Source organism: Gambusia affinis, linkage group LG18 (assembly GCF_019740435.1).
Source record: "Gambusia affinis linkage group LG18, SWU_Gaff_1.0, whole genome shotgun sequence".
NCBI classification, from domain to species: Eukaryota; Metazoa; Chordata; class Actinopteri; order Cyprinodontiformes; family Poeciliidae; genus Gambusia; species Gambusia affinis.
In genome coordinates, this window is record NC_057885.1 from 25,238,477 (window position 1) to 25,260,828 (window position 22,352).

At 37.2% G+C, this 22,352-nt stretch overlaps 4 protein-coding genes and 1 long non-coding RNA gene across 9 annotated transcripts in view; 3 read left to right on the top strand and 2 right to left on the bottom strand.

Moving 5' to 3' along the window:
- Positions 1-22,352, bottom strand: part of LOC122820814 (sialoadhesin-like) — an 83,979-nt gene that overhangs the window by 20,012 nt on the left and 41,615 nt on the right. The window lies entirely within an intron of this gene.
- On the top strand, positions 4,033-16,091 carry LOC122820860 (selection and upkeep of intraepithelial T-cells protein 8-like). Of its 3 annotated transcripts, none has more exons than XR_006368866.1 (4): positions 4,033-4,169; positions 10,607-10,832; positions 11,313-11,441; positions 14,472-14,600. XR_006368866.1 is itself a non-coding variant. In XM_044098512.1 (4 exons), the coding sequence occupies exons 2-4, from the start codon at positions 10,797-10,799 to the stop codon at positions 15,010-15,012; spliced, it is 447 nt and encodes a 148-aa protein (XP_043954447.1). In that variant the 5' UTR covers positions 4,033-4,169; positions 10,607-10,796; the 3' UTR covers positions 15,013-16,091. The 3 variants fall into 3 exon arrangements, 1 of the variants encoding a protein (XP_043954447.1); XR_006368867.1 differs by having other exon boundaries at positions 11,316-11,441; XM_044098512.1 differs by lacking the exon at positions 11,313-11,441 and adding an exon at positions 14,927-16,091 and having other exon boundaries at positions 10,607-10,818; positions 14,472-14,810.
- LOC122820857 (myelin protein zero-like protein 2) lies at positions 5,710-8,748 on the bottom strand. Of its 2 annotated transcripts, XM_044098507.1 has the most exons (4): positions 8,429-8,725; positions 7,300-7,635; positions 7,140-7,187; positions 5,710-6,289 (listed from the first exon to the last, which is right to left on the bottom strand). In XM_044098507.1, exons 1-4 carry the CDS (start codon positions 8,490-8,492, stop codon positions 6,282-6,284), a joined length of 456 nt encoding a protein of 151 aa, XP_043954442.1. In that variant the 5' UTR covers positions 8,493-8,725; the 3' UTR covers positions 5,710-6,281. The 2 variants fall into 2 exon arrangements, with proteins under 2 accessions (XP_043954442.1, XP_043954441.1); XM_044098506.1 differs by having other exon boundaries at positions 5,710-7,187; positions 8,429-8,748.
- The window catches only part of LOC122820823, a 35,284-nt gene continuing 31,709 nt past the window's right edge, over positions 18,778-22,352 (top strand). The window contains exons 1-2 of the mRNA XM_044098450.1: positions 18,778-18,914; positions 19,180-19,215. Of these exons, the coding sequence (XP_043954385.1) occupies positions 18,884-18,914; positions 19,180-19,215 (67 nt within the window). The 5' untranslated portion in view covers positions 18,778-18,883. The remainder of the gene's footprint in view (positions 18,915-19,179; positions 19,216-22,352) is intronic.
- Positions 20,079-22,352, top strand: part of LOC122820864 — a 6,374-nt gene continuing 4,100 nt past the window's right edge. The window contains exons 1-2 of the long non-coding RNA XR_006368870.1: positions 20,079-20,211; positions 20,405-20,473. This is a non-coding gene — a long non-coding RNA (uncharacterized LOC122820864). The remainder of the gene's footprint in view (positions 20,212-20,404; positions 20,474-22,352) is intronic.

Here is a 22,352-nt window from a genome sequence, read left to right on the forward strand (position 1 = left end):
TCTGGTTCGTTTCCATCAAACCTTTTTTAAAACTCTTTGTTTTAAAACCTGCTGATCTTAAAGGTTTCATTTAATCTAACATCTTTATAGAGAGGGCTGCACAGTGGTGCAGTGTGTAGAGCTGTTGCCTTGCAGCAAGAAGGTCCTGGGTTCGATTCCCGGCCCGGGGTCTTTCTGCATGGAGTTTGCATGTTCTCCCTGTGCATGGTGGGTTCTCTCCGGGTTCTCCGGCTTCCTCCCACAGTCCAAAAACATGACTGTCAGGTTGATTGGTTTCTCTAAATTCTCCCTAGGTGTGAGTGTGTGAATGGTTGTGTGTCTCTGTGTGTCTCTGTGTTGCCCTGCGACAGACTGGTGACCTGTCCAGGTGACCCTGTGACCCCGCCTCTCGCCCAGAACGTAGCTGGAGAGGAACCAGCAACCCTCCTGACCCCATTAGTGTGAACAGGAAATGGATGGATTTATTTTATAGAGTCAAAATCAAACATTGTTATAATTTTGAAATGTTTGCAGGTCAGAAAACAATAATAAACTAATTATGTTTATGAATATTAATGTGACATCGTGGTTGATGTTTTAATGATGGACCTCAGGATGAGCAGCTGAGTTAAAAAATAATTATTTAACTGATTTATTTAATCCTAAACAATAATTAATAATAACTAATAATCCTAATCTTTATATTTATTTTGTTTTTATTCCAGATGTTTTTACAGTTGCAGTTTTCAGGAGAACTGAGGGACTGAAGTCCAGATGGATTCCTGTTGCTATGACGACGGTCTGATCAATAATCACCTGATCAGATATTAAAGATCTTCATCAGATGAGAGGAAGTTTAATAAATGAATAATAAATATTTTCTAAAGACGATTTGATCAGAAATATTTATTGGTTTTGATTTTATTGACAGAAATATTCTGAGATCATCCAACCGGACCAGAACCAGAGATCTGTTCTAACCGGACCAGAACCAGAGATCTGTTCTAACCGGACCAGAACCAGAGATCTGTTCTAACCGGACCAGAACCAGAGATCTGTTCTAACCGGACCAGAACCAGAGATCTGTTCTAACCGGATCAGAACTAGAGATCTGTTCTAACCGGATCAGAACCAGAGATTTGTTCTGACCGGATCAGAACCAGAGATTTGTTCTGACCGGATCAGAACCAGAGATTTGTTCTGACCGGATCAGAACCAGAGATCTGCTCTAACCGGATCAGAACCAGAGATCTGCTCTAACCGGATCAGAACCAGATCTGTTCTGAATGACTCCAGAATTCATTTCAGTTTTTTCTGCAGTAATAAATGTAATAAAATGTATTAAAATAATATTTCTAAACTTTCCACAGAAGTTCTCAGAGTAAATTTCCTTTCAGAATCCAGTGGAGTAACCGGGTCGTATCGGACCGACCCAGTGCTGCAGTGACTGGAGAAGTTCTGACGTTCAGTCAGTAAAATCCTGATAATGTGATGAATTATGGGAACGTTTAACAGCTGCAGGGCAGAAACTGGATGAAACGTTGGAGTTTCATCTGTTAGGAAAAGAAAACTTGTTTGACTCACTGGGATCTTCCCATCATTAACTGGTTCAAACTGGATGATGGTTTTTATCCTCCATCAGTTTTCAAACATAAATTCAACCTTTAGGATCAGAATCCAACATCAAACGTTCTGATTATTTCTCCATAATAATCTGAACTTTGACCTTCAGCTCTGAAACACTAAGAAAAGTTGGAACTTTGGTCAGGAGGGAAGAAGGAGAACGCTGCAAGACAGCAGAGGAGGAGCTGGATGTCTCTCCTTCAGAAACCTGAACTGACTGGTTATTGATCAGTTATTGATTCCAGTTGAAGATCCAAATGTTTATGAATCTATGAATTAATCTGGAGGAACATGGAGATCAGAATCTGATCAGATTGAGATTAGAGGAGAAATATTCCGATTAAAGAACAAAAACAGTTTTACCGTTTTCCTCCAGCAGGAGGCGCCACAGAACCGAATCTAGATCTGTGATAATAGAAAACATTTTCTAATGTCCATAAACATTATAATAAATAATACAGTAAAGACTCGGAATATTGATATTAATTAATCACATTAATGATTATTAATGATTATTAATGATTATTAATGTGTTTAAAAACTGAACAGCTGCTTTAAATGAACATCATTTAAAAACGTTTTTACTGATAAACTGCAGATTTCTACAGCAGGAATAATAATTCATATTAGAAACATATTTTATTGGTTTTTAATTGAATATAAAAAATGTGTAAAATTCTATTTAATCCATGATTTTATGAGGATTAAAAATTCAAACTTCAACTTTTTATCACTGAAAATGAAAAGCAAAATAAATTAATGAATAAGGAAATTTAACATCATATTTTACCTTCATGTTTTATTTAAAAACTCTTTAAAAACAAAATTATCAGAAATTTTTATTTATATTTTGTCAATTTTCATCTTTCCAAGTAAAGAGAAACTTTTTAACTTCCTGGATTCATTTGAACGATCATAAAATAAATCAGCGGTTCTATGATCATAATCTGGAAGATTCTCAGGAAGAGAAGAAACTTAAGGAACCGCTCCAGTCAGAACCGGACCGGAACCGAACCAGAACCGGACCGGAACCGAACCAAAACCGGACTGGAACCGAACCAGAACCGAACCAGAACCGAACCAGAACCGGACCAGAACCGAACCAGAACCGGACCAGAACCGGCCCGGACTGGTTCTGGTTCCCATGGCGACCTCCTTCATTCCTGCATCAGGCTGCGTCTCACACAGACGAACTCAGACATGTTTCCCTCTTCACATCAACAGCAGCAGAGGTCAGAGGTCACCGCTGGGCGGGGTCAGAGGGGAAATTCATCCAGAACATTTTTATTTATTCATAAATGGTTACATTAATTAAACTAAATGAACAAATTCACCTCAACAGGTCAGTAAATCCTGTAAACATGAAGAGTTTATTAATAAAAACTGATAAATTTACAATAAATAATATTATAAAATAAAACCAAAGGACAAATTTTACTGGATGAAACTAAACCCTGAGCTGCTGCTGGTTGACTATAGATTATTATTAATAATCAGAACATTGATTAGTTTATGATGCTGAGAGATTTCACAATAAAAGACTTCCTGTCTCTACAGGGTTCATATCCTGCTGCAGCTTTATGAATATTAAATAAACAAATATTAAATAAACAAATATTAAATAAACAAATATTAAATAAACAAATATTAAATAAACTTCACCAAAATCACTTCAATTTGTCAAGTGACTTTATTTAATCCTCCAGATTATAATTTACTGAACAAATGAAGATTTTCCATCAGTTTGTTTGCTGAACTATAGAAATATTTCAGAAAAAATTAAAAACTGTTTCCTCTAAAATCTGAGACGTTCAAGAACAAAATATTAATTTAAACTGAATTAATAAATAGGATGTAAAACAATAACTAGATAAAATGTAAAATAATGTTTTTGGTTTTATGAACTGTTAGTTTTAATCCAGATTATCTCTGAAATCCAGTGCAGATTAAATAATTTCACTACAAATGAAGCTTTAATGATAAAATGTTTATCATTACAGCAGAGGTCAAAGGTCGTCTGAGGAACCAGTCCAGTTACTGATTTCATTTAAATGTGAAACTAAATGTTTTTCTGATGTTTATGAATTTAGTTTGGTTAAAATCCCTGAAGCAGAAAAAACGTTGAGATGTGGATCATAAATATTCTGACCTCAAATCATTCAGCATTTTTATTCTCTTCTGACCTTTGACCCTTCAGAGAGGCTCCAGTTTTCTCCTGTCAGCTCCAGTTTGTGACCTTCAGTAAATGATTCCCAGGTGATCAGAGCCAATATGTAACCAATAAGTGATTTCTCTGTGACTCTAACTGATCAGATGATGATTCTTTTGGTTTCTGTAGTTTTTCAGAATCGTTTCTCTGAACTGAAACATTCCTGGATGTTTGACTTTTACGAGTCTCTACCTGTTCCTGAGCTGCTCACCTGGCAGCAGCTCCACCTGTGTTTTCCAGAGTGGGCGGAGCCAGAGCTGCTGGGTCACAGAGTGCAGACCGACTGGAGGACAGAGTCAAACCTGGCAACATGGAGGAGAAGTCAGGAGGATCAGTGGGCCGCCATGAAACGCTGCAGGTCAGTTTCCTCTTTACTGCTGTTTGAAATATTATCTGGAGCCGATCGCACTAATGAAGGATCAATAATTTAATAGATAAACGATCAATAATGTCCAAACTGCTCTGTCAGAAACAAACATTCACAGAATGTCTGACCTTGAGCTTCCTGCAGTAACTCCTCCGTCAGGCTGAACTTTAGTCAGAAAAACTTTATTTAGAAAAAAACTTTAGTTAGAAAAAAACTTTATTTAAAGAAACTTTATTTAAAGAAACTTTATTTAGAAAAACTTTAATTCCATCCATTTTCTGTTCACCCTTCATTCCTAATGGGGTCAGGAGGGTTGCTGGTTCCACTCCCGCTGCGTTCCGGGCGAGAGGTGGGATCACGGGGTCACGGGGTCACCTTGGAAAGGTCACCAGTCTGTTGCAGTAAAACTCTAGTTGTGACTCAAAATGAATAAATCTGATCATGATCAATATGTTGATCAATATGTTGATCAATACATATTCAGTTCTACTAGTTTAATTTTAGTCATTCTAAATTTAACACAAAACTAAAACCTTTCAGATTTGCATATTCATAAACTTTCATCATAAATCAAACTAGATTGAAGATGAATTGGTTCAGTTTTAATAACTCTGTTATTTTAATTTAAAATCTCCTGTTATTAAACAGTTTGTGGTTCATCTCTAAACTTGAGAGTTTGTTGAAAAAGTTTTTTGTTTTATTGATAATTTTCTGCTTCAGATTTTTTATTTTTGTTTTCCTGGTTTCTGTTTTTATTCTCTGGTTGGAACATTTTTCTGATCATTTTGCAGCATTGATGAGTTTCTTGGTCTTTAGTTTCATGTTTCCACTTGTGATCAAAAACACAAAACCTGATCAGATCAAATCAGAATTATCAGCAGATAATCAATAATTGGAGCCGATTGTTCAGTTTGTTCTCTAGGTTTGGATTTAAATGTTTGGATCTTTGAAATAAAATCTTTCTGATGTTGAAAGTTTATTTTGACTCAACTTTATAGACTGAAAATATTAGTTTTGAATTATTTTATAAATTTCTGAGAAATAAATTGAATTATTATTTTTATTAAAAGAAGAAAGTAAAATGCAGTTATTGTGTAATATTTAAAAACAAACTGATTATAGTAATAATATATATTTAATAATTCTGATAAACATGATAAACTTTCTAAACCAGGATTCTTTATCAGTGCTGATCTGGATTTAAAAACAGATTTTGATTTATTTTTTATTTTTTAATGAATAAAAACCAGAGAATCTCCCACAATGAGCTGCTTTAGTAAAGATAACTGGTTGGGTTTTACAGTGTGGTTCTGGTTCTGTTCAGTCTCAGTTTATTATTATTTATTTATTTATGAACTTGTTGAATGTTTGATAAATATTGAATCTGCAGGTCAGTTTCTGTTTCTGGTCTTTATGTTTGGATCTGATCCATTGATCTTATTAATATTCATATTTTTATTTCTGATCATTTTAAATCTTCCTGGATTTGGGTTGAAACTTTAACAGTATTTTATATTAATGGATTTAAATCTTTGAACAAAACCACGTCTTGTTTTTAGTATTTTAGTTTCTGTAAAAGTGACTCTTAAACTTCCTCTGACTGGTTCTGGTTCTGGTTCTAGTAAACGGACCCGAACGCTCCGAGTTCTGTTCACTTTGTTTCTGTTTTAACTGAAGGTTAAATAGTGATAATGGTCACAAACACGTTTATTTCTGGAACAGGCCGATATTTTCATCCAGCAGGAAGTCAGAGCTCAGATTACAGTTTAACGTTCCAGTTGAACCTCCAGAACCAGAACCGGTCCACAGACAGAACCAACTCCATGCAGACGATCCCGGTCCGGATTTAAACCTTTAAAACAGAAATAAAAATAAAATCTCTCTGATTTTCTGGTTTCTGGAACGTGGAGCAGCAGAACGGCCTCCGTCTGGATTCTCCGTGTTTCCAGGACTGGATTATAATCTTAATCCAAGGTTTCCCTGGTTGTCTGTCACATCAACTATTTGAACTATTTACAGGCTAAATGCAGTCAGGAGTTATTAATGTTGAAGTTCAAACTAAATCCTAAATTATTTACAATTCATTCAAGTTGAATCATAAATTTATCGACTTTAATCCTCCATAAAACTGTAGAACATATAAAACATTTTAATAAAAAAGAACAAACATGTAAATCATATAAACACAGTGAGGTCAGAATAAATATGAACAGAAAGCAGAAAAAATAAAATAAAATAAAAACTTCACATGATGATCAGGTTGATCTTCATGTTTCAAACTTTTTTCCTTCAGTTTTTGTTCCAACATGGATCCTGATGAGGATTCAAGTCTTTACAGACTTTAAGGCTTTAAGGAGGATTTTCATCAGATTATTACAGAAATGATCAGGAAACATTTTATGTTCATCAGATTCACTGAATAAAACTGATCACAATGAAGATCAATGAAGATCAATGAAGATCAATCCACTGATGTGAATCTATAAACGATAAACAGCAACAATAATTTAAATCTCCATTAAAAACAATCTGGATTAATCTGGATTACAGATTCTTACAGATAATCTGATCCAGGTTTAGTTCAGGTCTGGATGAGTTCAAATAGAGAAAATGTAACTTTTAAAACATTTCAGTCCGTAGTTGATGGTTGAGATAAAATAGTTTTATAATGATTGATGAGGTCAGCAGGTTGATGTGTTGATCGTTAAAAACCATCAGAACCATCAGAACCATCAGAACCATCAGAACCATCAGAGCAGAGAGGAAATCACTTCATGCTGATCGATCAGAAAATCACCAATAATCTGATGCAAATGATCTGTACAGAATTAAAACATTCCTTCATCTATAGACCAACTGGAGGATCAGAGGTTTTCTGCTGTAAACAAGGAAATTGTTTCCTGTAGATCAGAAGTAAAACAACAACAACAACAACAACAACCAGCAGAGACACAATCAGACCAACTATCAGTCCCATGGATCCATCCTGGTTCCCTGACTTCTTGTCTCCTGCAGACAAAGACAGAACTAGAGTCAGTTCAACAAATGATCTGATCCCAGATGTTTCTCTGGATCAGAACCAGGAAGATGCTGGTTCTGATCCAGAGTTCAACTCTCTCACCTGGAGGAGGAAGAGCAGAAACAGTCAGGTTGATGGTTCTGATCAGTTCAGCATCCAGGATTCCTTGAATTCGAACTCGACATTCATATGTTCCGTTGTCGTTAGTCGTGGCGTTCATCAGAACCAGAGACACGTTTCCGTCCTTCATCAGTCTGTCTGCCAGGTCCACTCGGTTCTTGTAATCTGGATGCTGGATAGACGGATCAATCTGATCGTCTCTGTACAGAAGAACAAATTCATCCTTCAGATCGGTTCTGCTCCACTCCACAGCGACGGGTTTGTTCTCAGTAGTTGTACAATTCAGAGTGACGTTCTGTCCAGAATAACCTGTGACGTCTGTAACAACACAGAGCAGAGAGGTCAAAGGTCAGACAGGACTGTGTCCTTCCATGTCAGTATAAAGTCACTTCTGTGGTCAACAGTCTCTGTTACAACTTATGAAATATTGATCCACTTCCAGAACCTTCTGGTTTTATGTCCAGTAACTGGTGACAGATTGATTTTCTGTTTGTTGGTTCCTGGTTGTAGAACCAGAACAAATAGAGGGAACCAGTGAAGAACAGAACTTCAGATTAATTTACTAAACATTATGGTTGGAGGGAGAACCAATGACAGGAAGTTTGTACTTCAGTTGAACCTGAATACCGGGTCAGAACCAGAACTCTTTGTGGATGTCAGGCAGGCTGCTGATCCCAGCCTGGAGTTGGACCAGAGACTTAATGTTCTCTGACTGGGTTCAGTTCTGGATCTGAATGAGGCCCGGATCGTCTTGGCTGTTCAACATGCAGAACCTCATCGCTCTCAGGCTTTAGCTGCATGAACAACCAACCAGTTTGACCAGAAACTCCGTTTTCCTCTGACCCGGAAGTCAGAGCTCAGATAACGGAGTGACGTCACCACCAGCTTGACCTCATTGTTTGCAATAATTAGCTGGTTTTACAAACATTGAGGTCTTATCATATTTTATTGTTATGAGGCTAATATGACTATATTATAATATTTCGCTACACTGTGTGTTCAACTGCTAGCAAACTCATCATCGTACCGTCAGTTTCCTGTTCGTCTTCTAACTCTGGATTAACAGTTTGTGAGAATCGTTAGTTAAAATGAAGGCGGATTAAAAACTCACCTTCAGCAGAAACAGAACTGATACGAAGAGCCGAACAGATCAACATAATCATTAAACAAACCATTTCTGTAATCTGTATGCGGTGTTAGCATTAACGGTACATGGAGTGGAATGAGGAAGTCACGTGGGTCAAGGAGCTGCTGATGCTGCTTGGACTGACGCAAAGTGTCGTAAATAATAGTGACGGGAGTTATGGCTCCTTGAACCAAACCGAATCATCAGAACGAACCATTCTGTCCCTAATATAGTCCATCCGTTACTTTAAACTGGACTAGTGATGCGTCGGCGCATGCGTCAAGTCCAGAGACCAAACTCCGTGTTGGTGCATGTTTTGCTTTCACCAGGTCACGTGATACAGGAAATGTTTCTAAATGACACTGAGGCGCCAAACTGCGTTTATAATAAAGTGAATCTTTAACAGGATGGATTTGCCAAAATAATTCTTGATCTTTTACGGTTCAGCATCAACAATGGAGCCTCAAGACAAACAAAAGGTTTCGTAGTTTGGGACCATTTTGATTTTACATCATAAAATAATTTATTGGTTATCACTTTGTTGTTGTTTCATCCAGTTCTTTCCATCTTCTACTAGATCTGAATCCAAATTCAGCTGAAATTGACTCTTGGTTTACTTTTATATTATGTTCTGAAGGTTAAGTGTTTTATATGTTTGACAGAACTGAATTATTTAAATAAATCCACCTCATCAATGCTGAGGCTTTATAGAGCATCAGAATGAAGATACACCTGGATAAACTCAGGTATACAGCCAGTCTACTAATTACTCAGTTGCTTTTTATCAATTATTTTATTTTAATGTATTGTTTACTTCAGTTTTTTACAGCAGAAGTTGTGTCAAGAAAGCTTAACAGACTAAATTTCAAAATGTTGGAAATTTTTCTTTTTTTTTAATGAAAATTTATTAGAAATAAAAATTAAAAATAACCCAGTCCACAAGCGTCCTCATTCCAAACACATTCACTTAAATTTTCACTTTATGATACATGTTCATATTATTTATTGACTGTATCTAAGAATATCATATATATTTTGAATTTAACTGAATATATGACATAATACAATATATAATATACAATAAAATACAATGACTTAAATCTTATTGTATTGACTAAGTCAGGGATGACCAACCCTCACATTCAAAACATGCAAACAACCCAGGCTGGGATTTGAACCAAAGACCTTCCTGCTGCAAGGCAACAGTGCTACCAACTGCACTACTGCAGTCTATAATAATTTTATATTTTCTTAGAAAAACAGTTTTTAAGAGTGAAATTCACCAAACAGTTGAAATGTACATCAAAAACTTTTCAAAGATCCAAAACTTTCCAAAGACCCAAAACAGTTCAAAGCCCCCAGAGAACAATTACATTTATAACTAAATAACTTTTTCATTGTCACAAATGTTTTCTTAAGCAAAAATAAAAAGGTTGTAAATCAGATATTACATTGTTACATATTTTTCTAAGATGTAAATTTAGCTCTAATATTAACTGTGACAGACTGTTGACCTGTCCAGGTGACCCCGCCTCTCCTTAATGCTGGAGAGGCAGCAGCTAGCGCCCCCTAGCGGGGAAAAGTGTTATAGAATGAATGGATGAATGTATTAATTTAACACGTTCATCAGTGAACCAACATGGTACTTAGAGAGAATCTGAATGAGTCACTTATGATGCAGATTTAGCCTCAAGTATCAAACTATAACTGAAGGAAACTATTGATACTCTATTAATGTGCAGCAGTAAGACTTTATACTATAATATGCTATAATACTATAAAGTATTTTCTCACCGTCTGAATGACAGGAATCAGGTGTTTCAGTCACTTCCAGCTGTATAAATGAAGTATCTAGACATGGAGACAGTTTTTACTGACATTAGTGAAATAATGTTTGGCTCTGAGGATCTCAGTGAGTTCCAGTCTGGACCTGCGACAGGACGCCACCTGGAAACAAGTCCAGTCCTGAAATCTCCTTGTTCTAAATATTCCAGTCAACTGTTACATAAAAACATAGAAATATTTGTGAAAGACAGCAACTCATGAAGATGAAGCTCATAGAGCCAAGAGTCCATCATCCAGACCTCCAGTTACTGTCTGACTGCATTGTGCCAAGAGTAAAGTTTGGTGGAGGAAGGATCATGCTGTGGGCTTGTTTTTCAGGAGCTGGCTTGGACCCTGAGCTCCAGTGAAAGGAACTGAATGCTTCGGTAAACCAAGACATTTTGGACGATTCCAGGCTCCAACTGTGTGGGAACAGTTTGGATCTGAACTCTTCCTCTTCCACCATGAGGAAGAGGAGTTCTGGCTGCAGGCGGTGGACCAACGTCATCATGAACCTTATGGATCAGGAATGGATTTGATTAAACTCTTATGTGAGTCAAAGCAGGTGAGACAAAACTTTTGGTAACAGTTTATTAACTAGAGACATTATTAACTTTTCAAACATGGAGAAACTTTGTTACCCTGAAATTCATCTGGTACCAACAGAGAAACGTTATAAATGTTTCAGTTTCCTTTGGGCTCTGTACTATAATGTACTATATTGTACTATATTGTACTATATTGTATTATATTGTACTATATTGTACTATATTGTATTATATTGTACTATATTGTATTATATTGTACTATATTGTATAATGTTCTATATTTCACACAATAGAGTAAATATTAATTTTATGTTAGACAGATGATTGGAGTTTTTAGTGAATTTTACTCATAAAAACACAAAGTTTCTCTAAATGAATATAAAACATTAGAAATAATATAATTCAATTTGTAAAAATTGGTTCTTTGATCGGTTCTTTGTAGTGAATGAACCTGATGGTTGTTTCCTTTCTTCCCGTCATCATTACGTCACTTCCAGCAGCATCGTGACTTCCGCATTTCTTTCCAAAGTAGCTTTACGGCTAACAGCGTTTCCAGATGATAGAAATGGTTTCATTAATGATCTCGTTGCTCTGGACTCTGTGTTTCAGTTCTGTTTCTGCTGAAGGTGAGTTTTTAATCCGCCTTCATTCTAACTAACAATTCTCATAATCTGTTAATCCAGAGTCAGAAGACGATCAGCGATGAGTTTCTTCGTTCGCAGAGCAGTTGGACTCACAGTGTAGCGAAAACTTATAACTATAATAATGCATAATAAACACTAATACAGATATTTATTAATATTTACAAACATGGAGGTTAAACTGGTTGTGACTTTAAACCGTTATCTGACTTCCTGGTTCATGGGAGGCGGAGCTTCTGGTAAAATAGAAACAGAGTTTTTCCAAGTTTAAACTAAATAAAAGTAACTTTTACCGAACCAACAATATTGCTAATATTTATTATATTATTAATTATAATTGAAGGTTATGAAACCTTTAATTAAAGCTTGGAGACGATGTGGAGCGCAGCACGGTGCAACAGCTGAACATCCAGACGGTTTCAGATCAGTTTATAAGTCAGTAGATCCACACCGGGCTGGGGTCACGACCCTGACTGATCCATTCACAGAACACTGGTTCTGATCCGGTGAGACAGACCAACTGGTATCCAGACCAACTGGCTGAAATCTGTGTGCATCACAGATGTGTGTAAAGGATTGGTGGCTGTGTGGATGCCTGTTTAAAATGAACAAAACCAAACGCTGTTATAAATACGATTTAAAGAAAATATTAATGTTCCCACAGATTAAAATGTGATCTTTTAAAAGTCCAGATCATCTGAAGTAGTAAAATCTGTTCTGATTGACAGACGGGTGAATAAAGTCCACCATCTTGTTTTCACAGAGATCAGTATCAACTGGTCTCTGATTGGTCAGAAGCTGCTGCCATATGATTTATATATACAGAAATGAACTCAGACAAAATGTTTCTCTTCCAGTTTAATTATTTTAATCTTCAGGAGAGAAAAAGACTTTTGAGTTTCATTCCTCTAATTTTGTACATTTATAATATTTAATATCTATAATATTCAGATTGTCATGTGGCTAAAAACTCCTGGAAGGAAATGATGATGTAGAAAACAATCTGAAGAAAGATTTGGTGATCATCTTCATCATGAAGATCATCTTCATCAAAAGATGATCTTCATGATATTCATGATATTCATGGTTATTTAAAAAAAAAGTAAAACAGATGATGCAGGAAGGGAGGCTGATCTATACCTGTTAATCTATACCAGCTGATCTATTCCATGAATAAAAGATGCACCATCAGAGCCTTTGGAGTACAAAATGTTCTCCTCTTTTCATCTTTTGATAAACTAAAATATGAACAATATTGTTGCAAATTTAGCATAAAACATGTAAAAAATCTATCTAACTTTTTTTTAACAGGAATTATCTGATGGGGATGAAAAGTTATCAAAAAGTTTTTCAGGTTTTACTGAGTTTAGTCTGAACTGAATTATTTGCTCTTGTCTCTTTAGAATCACACAGACTGAACTGTTTGATTAAATATTACTTATTGATTGATGATAGAAAATCATTGAGGACCAGTAGTTTGATAGTTTATAATCCTAAACCAGTGATCCAAATATTCCTGACCTCTGGAATGCTGGAAGACCTTTGACCTCTCAGTCTGACCTTTGTAACATATTCCTCCTGCTCGGCTCTGACCAGAGCCACCAGTTAAACATTCTGGTTCTAGATAAACCAGCTCAGTGTCGCCATGGAGATAATGAATAACCTTAAACAGCCGTTTGCTGTTTGCCTTTGTGAGCAGAACCTTTGATTTACTGAGGACGTTTCTTCACTCAGGAATTCATAAAACGTGTCCCAACAACTGCTTTAGAGCCAGAAAGTATCTGACAAACCGTGGCAAAGATTAACCCCATCAGCCCTGGAGCCAGTGGTTTCACTGCCAGAGTCTTTAGATCATGTAGATTTGAACAGCAGTTTCTACTCTATAATTAAAGAGTTTTTTAAATAATTATTTTCATTCCAAACCTTTGGAGAGTTTCAGAGACCATCCCAGACCCTGAGAGGCCAAAGTGACCGATCCACTGGTCAGCAGCCTGCAGCTGTACAGAAACACAGCAGAGCTTCATGACAGGCTTCACTAACATGATGAATACAGTCAGTCTGCTGCAGACCAGCAGCTGTCAGGTTATTATTTATTGATCTGAGCTTCTAACTGCATGAAAAATCACATATTGATCAAAATGCTCTGCAACATTAATACTCATATCAACATCATCTGCTGGATTCAGAAGATTTTAACAGATGAACCAGAGAATAGAAGAAAGGAGAATCTCAGATTATAATCTCTGACTGTAGACAACATGGTGACTGTAGGATTTATTCAGTCATAAAACAATCTGCTTATGTGAATCATATTGATAAATAAACTCACTGATGGTGATTTATTCATGAAAATAAACCTAAAAACTGATTAATGTTCTTAATCTGTTGTTCTTTCTGCAGATTGTTGTTTTTTTTATTCTCCAATTAATAATTACCAAGTAAATTAGTTGAAAATCATTTCAGTAACTGATTAATCGTGAATAATCTAATTAACTGTTTCATTCAGTTGAAACTGATTTTATGCTATAACAGCTTGCCATACTCAGTGCACTATAGCTGATGGTTTGTTTTCAGTTTCTGTCCACAAGGGGGCGCCACAGGACTCTGTTAGATCCCCATCTATTTATAAAATACATCATCATTTGTCTAAATGTGTCATATTCAGTTTTATGCTGATAATTCAGACATTTAAATCTTTGATCAACTTTTATAAAAGTCTCTGATTCTGAACTCATTAATCTGCAGATGAAGCAAAGCTGCTGTTTTCCAGGTAGAGGAAGTTTGTCCAAACGATTCCCTCAGTGAGAGAAATTATTCTGAGGTGATGAAGCAGAAACATTTCTGACTCCACTGAGTTTTTCTCTCTGACCAGTCAGAGAGAAAAACAGATTTTATTCTCCTTCAGTCGGAGAGTTTCTGTGAATCAGCAGCAAATGAAAGACAAATGGAAATATGTTTAAAAATAACATGGAACATATCATTGACCTCTGACCTCTACTGATTCCTCTCCTGCAGGTCATGTAAAGGTCACAGCTGATCCTGGACAGCCGGTCTCTCTGCCCTGTAGATCTGCTGCCAGTTCTTCTGTTATCGTCGTTCAGTGGACCAGAACCGATCTGGACTCAGAATATGTTCTTCTGTTCAGAGACGGTCAATTTGATGTAGAAAACCAGAACCCGTCTTATCAGAACCGAGTGGATCTGGTGGACCGACAGATGAAGGATGGAAACGTGTCTTTGGTTCTGAAGAACCTGACGACTGACGATACGGGACTATATCAGTGTCAAGTCCAGAATGAAGGAGACCTTGATACTGAACTCATCAGAACCATCAAACTGGAGGTTCTTAGTCCAGGTGAGAATTTGTTTCTGGATCAGAACCAGCAGCTTCCTGGTTCTGGATGTCAGAACCATATTAAATCTGATCCAATCGACTCATTGACTTGATTTATGTTTTTTTTTTTTCTGCAGAGAACAAAAATGGAGGAACCAGCGATGGATCCACTGGACTGATAGTTGGTCTGATCTCATTGGCTGTTGTTGTTGTTGTTGTTTAATTTCTGATCTATAAAAAACAATCTGCTTGTTTCAGGAAGAAAACCTCAGATCCTCCAGTTGATCTGTAGATTTACTAGAAATGCCTTTAATCTGTGGAAATGATTTACAACATGTGGATGTTTAATCCATCAAATATGAGTTGATTTTGTTTTGCTGACAGATGAACCTTCTGCAGTCATAAATCATGATTTAATTATAATAAAATAGTTTTATACAATGATTTCTGGACTGAAACTCTCAAAAGTGACATTTTAGTTTTAGGTTGTTCCCACCAGTCCAACATCGTTCACTTTAATCTTTAAAAACTTCACAATTATTATAAGAACTTCATAAAAGAAGCTCAATCAGAAGCTAATTAACGTTTTATTATTGCATGTAATGAGCTTCTGTTTGTATTTATTGAAAAGATCAAATTGATACTAATCAACTAATACATGATGGAATCAGCCATGTCTGATTTATTGGGTCTAATTTAAAGAGTCAGATAAAAATATAATGTTCCATATTTTCCAAACTATAAGTCAGTTTTTTATAGTTTTGTTGACTCTGTGATTTGTAATCTGGTGCAACTTGCATGTTTTCTGCTCATGCTGCAGTTTTTCACAATGCAATTCTATGATGACTAATAATGAAAAATACAGAAAAATCAGTTCAACATTTAATAAAGTTTTGTTTCTTCTTGTTTTTCTCCATTATATTTATATTTATTAAAAGTAAAGCAATGTTTTCAGACTTCATCTTTTTTCTATTATGTTTAAAATGTTTATTGTTTTGCATCAACTGGTTCCTTTTTTAGTGCTTTATGTTGTAAAATCAGTGTAAATGTAACTAATAATGCAGCTAAGCTTGTTTACATTTTATTATTTGTTTGTTTTGTTTTGCTCTTATCTTCCCACCAGTCTCATATTTAATAAAACTGTTATTTCACTCTGAACAGATTTATGTTAATCAGGACAAAGATCACAGATTCACCATTTCATTATTATTGATGTTTATGAATAATGACTGTTGACACTCAGGAATGAAGGAAAAGTTGAACTGAATATCTAAACAAAATAAATCTGATTTATCCAAACCAGCTGATCTGTTGTGGATTATTTGTAATTATTAAATGGACCTAAATCCACCTCCAGATGTTCCTCCTCATCTGGGTCCAGAAAGAGGTTCTTGCACCAAGTGAAGGAGTTTAAAAGGCTGATTTTATGAACTTTTAATCAAAAGTTATGATGTTATTCCTTATAAAAACATAACTTAAGTGTTGTCTTGATGTTGTTTGTTATTATGCAATAGCCAGCCACACCCTCAACTCCTCGGCTGACTACTGACCAGTTCTCTTTCTAACAGGTCCGGAAAATCTCTAAGACCTGGGTCTTACCCTGAACAAGATCTATAAGAGATAATCTGTTTAAACCGGTGGCGAAAGAGATTCGTCTAGCTCTAACTACCTCCTATCCAGAAGTTATGACCCTTTACAGTTAAGAAACAATCAACTGAGTAGCTTCAATAACCACTTCTGTTAACGGTAGCCCCCTTTCTGAAATAAACTTGGAACCGGCTAGATATTATTTAGTGACTAAGACCCTAAGTCCCAGGGTCATTATTTACACTCACCAAAGGAAAGTCTGAAGCCACCACATTACTGGAATCATGTTTACTGGTTTTACCATAAATAGAAGAATCGTGATTCAAATGACTCAATTAATTTCAATGTCCACAAACCTCATCAGAGTTTTAATGTATATATATTTATTAAGCAAGCTTTAGCAGGGAAAATGACAAGCAGATCAATTCATTGATGATTACACAGCTCAAATAAAATTAATTCAAATTAAATCAACTTAAATCCTTCTTACAACCTTCCTACTCTGTCATCTGTCTATCAAAACAGACTTTTGGGTGCAACTCAACTTATACCCATTGATGGAAATGGATCTCGGCAACAGAAATCCTTGTAGTCCCTGGTCAGAGTTTTATCCTTGAAAATTGAATCCTCCTTGGAATTGAAACAAAGTGAACTGGTCGTTATATCCAAACACGCAGTTCTTCATCACCTCGGTGAACTTTGTTCAGTTTCTCCAAGTCCGATGCGATGAATTTAGAGATTGTTGGCTTGAGCACAGAGTACCAAATCCAATCATGAACCGAGGCAGTGGGTCAATGGATCCCGTCCCTTTGCATCAGCGCAGTACTCCGTTTCCCCCTCGGTTCCAGGGTGTGGTCCTCTGCTGTTCTTCTTGCTGCACTTGTGTTGAGTTTTATACCTTTTCTCGCTCTATCAGTATGCTTGGAGAGAGGGAGAGAAAGGGAGAGAGAGAGAACACTGTGCGCGACTTCTCGGACATTCGATTACGCAACCGAAAGCCCCATCCGTCCTCCCTCAGCTTCTGCCCTGATGACTTCTGCTTTTTGGCTCGGCCATCTGGGTGTTACTTCCTGTCCGAGGATTCAGTTGAGAACATGTTGCGACATGCCCACTTACACCCACACACTGTCCCTGCTCTTTACAATTCAATACTACATTACATTTCTATATATGTGAAACATATAATAAACTCTAATCAGTCATCAAGTTTTCCTATGTAATTATTAATTCAATACATCAAAACAATTGTAGATTGGTTGGTTCATCATCCTGGATATAACATCAAAATACAAAAATGCATATTTTATAATCATCATTAGTCAACATACAAGGATACTTCAGTCTCTCAAGCTTTTTATGATCCATTTTCTGCATGAACCTGGACAGATCTTACATAGTAAGTTAGTAGATCAGGGCTGAATGTTCTGACTCTTCATTGTGTCCATTAGTGTCCAGCAGCAGTGATGAATCCTCAGCACTGAGTGAGACGGTTCAGTCTCATCCTGAAACCTCGTCACATTTCATGTTTCTATCTCTGCTCCCCATAACAGGAAGAGAATCTGATGGTCAGAAAACTGACCAAATGTTGTGGAGACTTTATTTCTGATGGTTTATAGATCTTTGTTATTAGAAATGTCCTCATGTATAGTTATAGTTCATCAGTGGAAGCATTGATAAATCTGCTTTTCTGAATGTTTATTATCTACAAATAAACTTTGTTATAGAGAGAAATTAAATATCTGACAGGAATCATGATGCAACCTGCTCAGTTCTGCACCTCAGTGTCTAGGAGACAGAGATGATGTAATCTATGGTTGAATAAAATCAGTTTAAATCCTTTTAAAGGAGACACATGTTCTCCATCAACTTTGCTTTTATCACAACCTTTAGGAAGTGATGAAGCTCTCTTCATCACACACTGACTGGAAACAACACAGAAAAGGCCTCAGCATTTTTCTAACAGCCTAGTGGGGTCAAGAGGTTCTGCTGCCCGTCTGCACCCTGGACAGGTCACCAGTCTGTCGCAGGGCAACACAGAGACACACAACCATTCACACACACACTCTCACCTAGGGAGAATTTAGAGAGACCAGTTAACCTGACAGTCATGTTTTTGGACTGTGGGAGGAAGCCGGAGAACCCGGAGAGAACCCACCATGCACAGGGAGAACATGCAAACTCCATGCAGAAAGACCCCGGGCCGGGAATCGAACCCAGGACCTTCTTGCTGCAAGGCAACAGCTCTACCAACTGCACCACTGTGCAGCTTTCAGGATTTTAATATGGAATATATTTAATTTAATTTGTTTGGGATTTTTGTGAACAAGACAATGATTTTCATTGGCAACAGGTGATCTGTTGCCATGGCGACTGATGATAGATCACTAACTATCAGCATTGCATCATGAGGAGAGAGAGCAGCAGAGCTGCGTTAAGGAAGAGGGCGGTCTCTCTTTACTCTGAGTCTCCAGTCAGACACGAAAAACGTCAAATGAAGGAAAGAAACCATGAAGGAAACCCAGCAGAATCTGCTGCTCTGTAAGTTCATATCTACTGATTTAATTATTGATTCTGTCTGATTATTGATCATGAAGTTAGACTGAACTAAGATCACCAGGTTTACAATTTACTATGAATTACAAGATTAAAAATAATCCTAATATGTGAACTAAAGACCTGAAGAGATTAGAAAATGATTAAAGCTGGAATGTTTCACAGAGGAAACATGAAGCTCTGCAGATATCAGTTCTATGTCAAAACTCTGAACTTTAATAAAAACAGTTTAAATGTCTGTTTTCTGCAGGTCTGAGTTTCCTGTTGGGCTGCAGAATAAACCGAGGTTAGTGAAGTTTATACTAATTATTATCTACTAGTGGAAATGATAAAGTCTGAGAGATTAGAAAACAGAAGAAATACATTTTCTGTTCATGGAGACATTTTAATTCTTTGGAAAAGAAATGTTTTTATTCTGAATCAATATGTTTATTTCCAGTTCTCCCAGTTCATCTGACTGTGAGTCCCAGCAGATCTCAGTTCTTTAGAGGAGAATCAGTGACTCTGATCTGTGAGGATGAAAACAGATCTGATGGATGGACTGTGAGGAGAAACACAAGCAGAGGAAACAGGACTCAGTGTGGAGATGGATGGTGGAGAAAAGATGGATCTACCTGTAAAACCAGCAGCATCAGAGAACATGATACTGGTGTGTACTGGTGTGAGTCCAGGTCTGGATCCTCCAGCAGCAGCAGCATCCAGCTCTCTGTCTCTGGTAAGATCAGACTGTGGAGTTAGTGTTGCTGAAGCTGTGTGGAAATGGATGAAATGCTGTAGTTTGTCTCTGTGTTGAGGTGGATCAGTGATCCTGCAGAGTCCTGTCCTCCCTGTGATGGAGGGAGATGACGTCACTCTGAGCTGCAGAGCAAGGAATCCAACCCACAACCTCACAGCTGCTTTCTATAAAGATGGCTCCTTCATTGGTGATGGATCATCAGGTCACATGACCCTCAAATCAGTGAATAAATCTGATGAAGGCCTCTATAAATGTAACATCACTGGTCATGGAGAGTCTCCATCCAGCAGGATCTCTGTCAAAGGTCAGGAGAATTGAAAATATTGTTAAACTTTGTTTTTCAAAATAAATTATTTGGCAATTATTTAACAAGTTATTCAATTTTAGACAAACCAACAACCACTTCTGGTCCTTCATCATCCTCTCCACCTTCCTCCCAGTCTTCTCTCTATATTTCTCTATCATCTGGGATTGTTGTGATTTTCCTGCTGGTTCTGCTGGTTCTGCTGGTTCTACTGGTGAAGAGACGTCGTCACAAAACAAAAGGTGAAAAACAAACATCTTGATTTATAAAAGCAGGTTTCTCTATAGTGCTGTGAATATTTAACCTGCTCTACTGATTTTTAAAATGTTTTTAATAAATAAAATAAAGTCAGATATTTCAGCACAAAAAGATTTCCTCATAAAACTGAACTGCCTCCTGAAGCAGTGAATTGTGGGTAATCTGTGTTTCTTCCAGCTGATAAAGGAGACGATGTGACATACAGCGACGTCCAGATAACTCATCTTCATCAGCAGAGACCCAAAGGTGAGGATGATGATGATGATGATGATGATGATGATAATGATGATGATGATGATGATGTTTGGAAACATTCCTCTTCATGTCGATCCTTATTAATCCAGATCTTATAACTTCCTCCATGTTGTTGTTTTATTCAGTCAGTTTGCTGGTAGATCTGTTGCCATGGAGACTGTCAGTAGGACCAGAACCAGGTGACCCGTTGCCATGGTGACAGTCAGTAGGACCAGAACCAGGTGACCCGTTGCCATGGTGACAGTCAGTAGGACCAGAACCAGGTGACCCGTTGTCATGGTGACTGTCAGTAGAAATGAACCAGGTGACCCGTTGCCATGGTGACAGTCAGTAGGACCAGAACCAGGTGACCCGTTGTCATGGTGACTGTCAGTAGAAATGAACCAGGTGACCCGTTGCCATGGTGACAGTCAGTAGGACCAGAACCAGGTGACCCGTTGCCATGGTGACAGTCAGTAGGACCAGAACCAGGTGACCCGTTGCCATGGTGACAATCAGTAGGACCAGAACCAGGTGATCCGTTGCCATGGTGACAGTCATTAGGACCAGAACCCAGCCTGCCATGTTGGACCGTCTCCGCCTGCAGTCTGTGGTTGTTCTGCTGAACAGACTAGCAGCTCTGTGGTCATCCAACTTCCTGTTTCTGATCAAAACGTTTCCTGTCAAACAAAACCGGAACATTCTGAGCCGGGCCCCATCAGGACCCAAAAACAAAAAACAAGAGGAAGAACTTAAATATCTTTTGAAGCTACACAGAAATGTATAAATATTTAATAAACTCAATCAGAAGCTAAACAGTTTTAATGCAAGAATAAACCTATTTTTGTTAGATTTATTTAAAAGACAAAAGTTGTTTATATAATTAGTAAAATTTCTTGAATTGGATTTCATCTCAATTATTAATCAATTATCAATCAAACATGGTGGCAGGTTGGTTCGTTATCTAGAGGAGGAAACGTACCAACCTGTTCCAGTTACATCAGAATATTTAGGTCAGACATTTTGGCTACAATAAGAAATAAATCCTGTTCATCTTTCACCATCAGTTTCTCCAGGACTCCCTCAGTAGTTCTGTTAGTTCCCTCTGGTTCTGTTCAGTCTGCTTTAATCCGTCCTCCGGTTCTTTTGGTGAGGTCTGAACACGTTATCTACAAATAAATCAAACTCTGGTCCGTCTAAAACCTGGATCTGGGTTTGGATGAAGTGAATATGTGAACACCAAGCGGACCGGAGACCGCTCCAAAAGCAGGAAGTGGACTATAACGCAGGGCATTCTGGGTAAATACAATCAAAACAAACATGTTAGCCTAGCGATAGCTGGAGAAATGGATTGTAGACTAAAGAGAAATCCTTTAGTCTACGAAAAGTTTAGATGTGAAGAGGAGCTTCACCAGTTCAGTTTCCCTCAGAGCCGTTAGCATCAATCATCGTTAGCATCAATCATCGTTAGCATCTATCATTGTTAGCATTTATCATCGTTAGCATCAATCATTGTTAGCATTGATCATCATTAGCATCGATCATTGTTAGCATTTATCATCGTTAGCATCAATCAATCATCATTAGCATTGATCATTGTTAGCATCAATCATCGTTAGCATTGATCATCATTAGCATCAATCATCATTAGCATCAATCTTCGTTAGCATCGATCATCGTTAGCATTGATCATCGTTAGCATCTATCATCACTGAGATGTTCATGGTCGTTATGTTGAATACTGTTGTTGTTCAGTAGGTTGCTGGTCCACACTGTCATGTGATTCAGTTTCTGAACACAGTCATCATTCTGGTTCCCTCAGTGAACTAGTTCACAGCCATCAACACTCATCATGACACTGCCACCACCATGCTTCACTGTACCTGGTTAC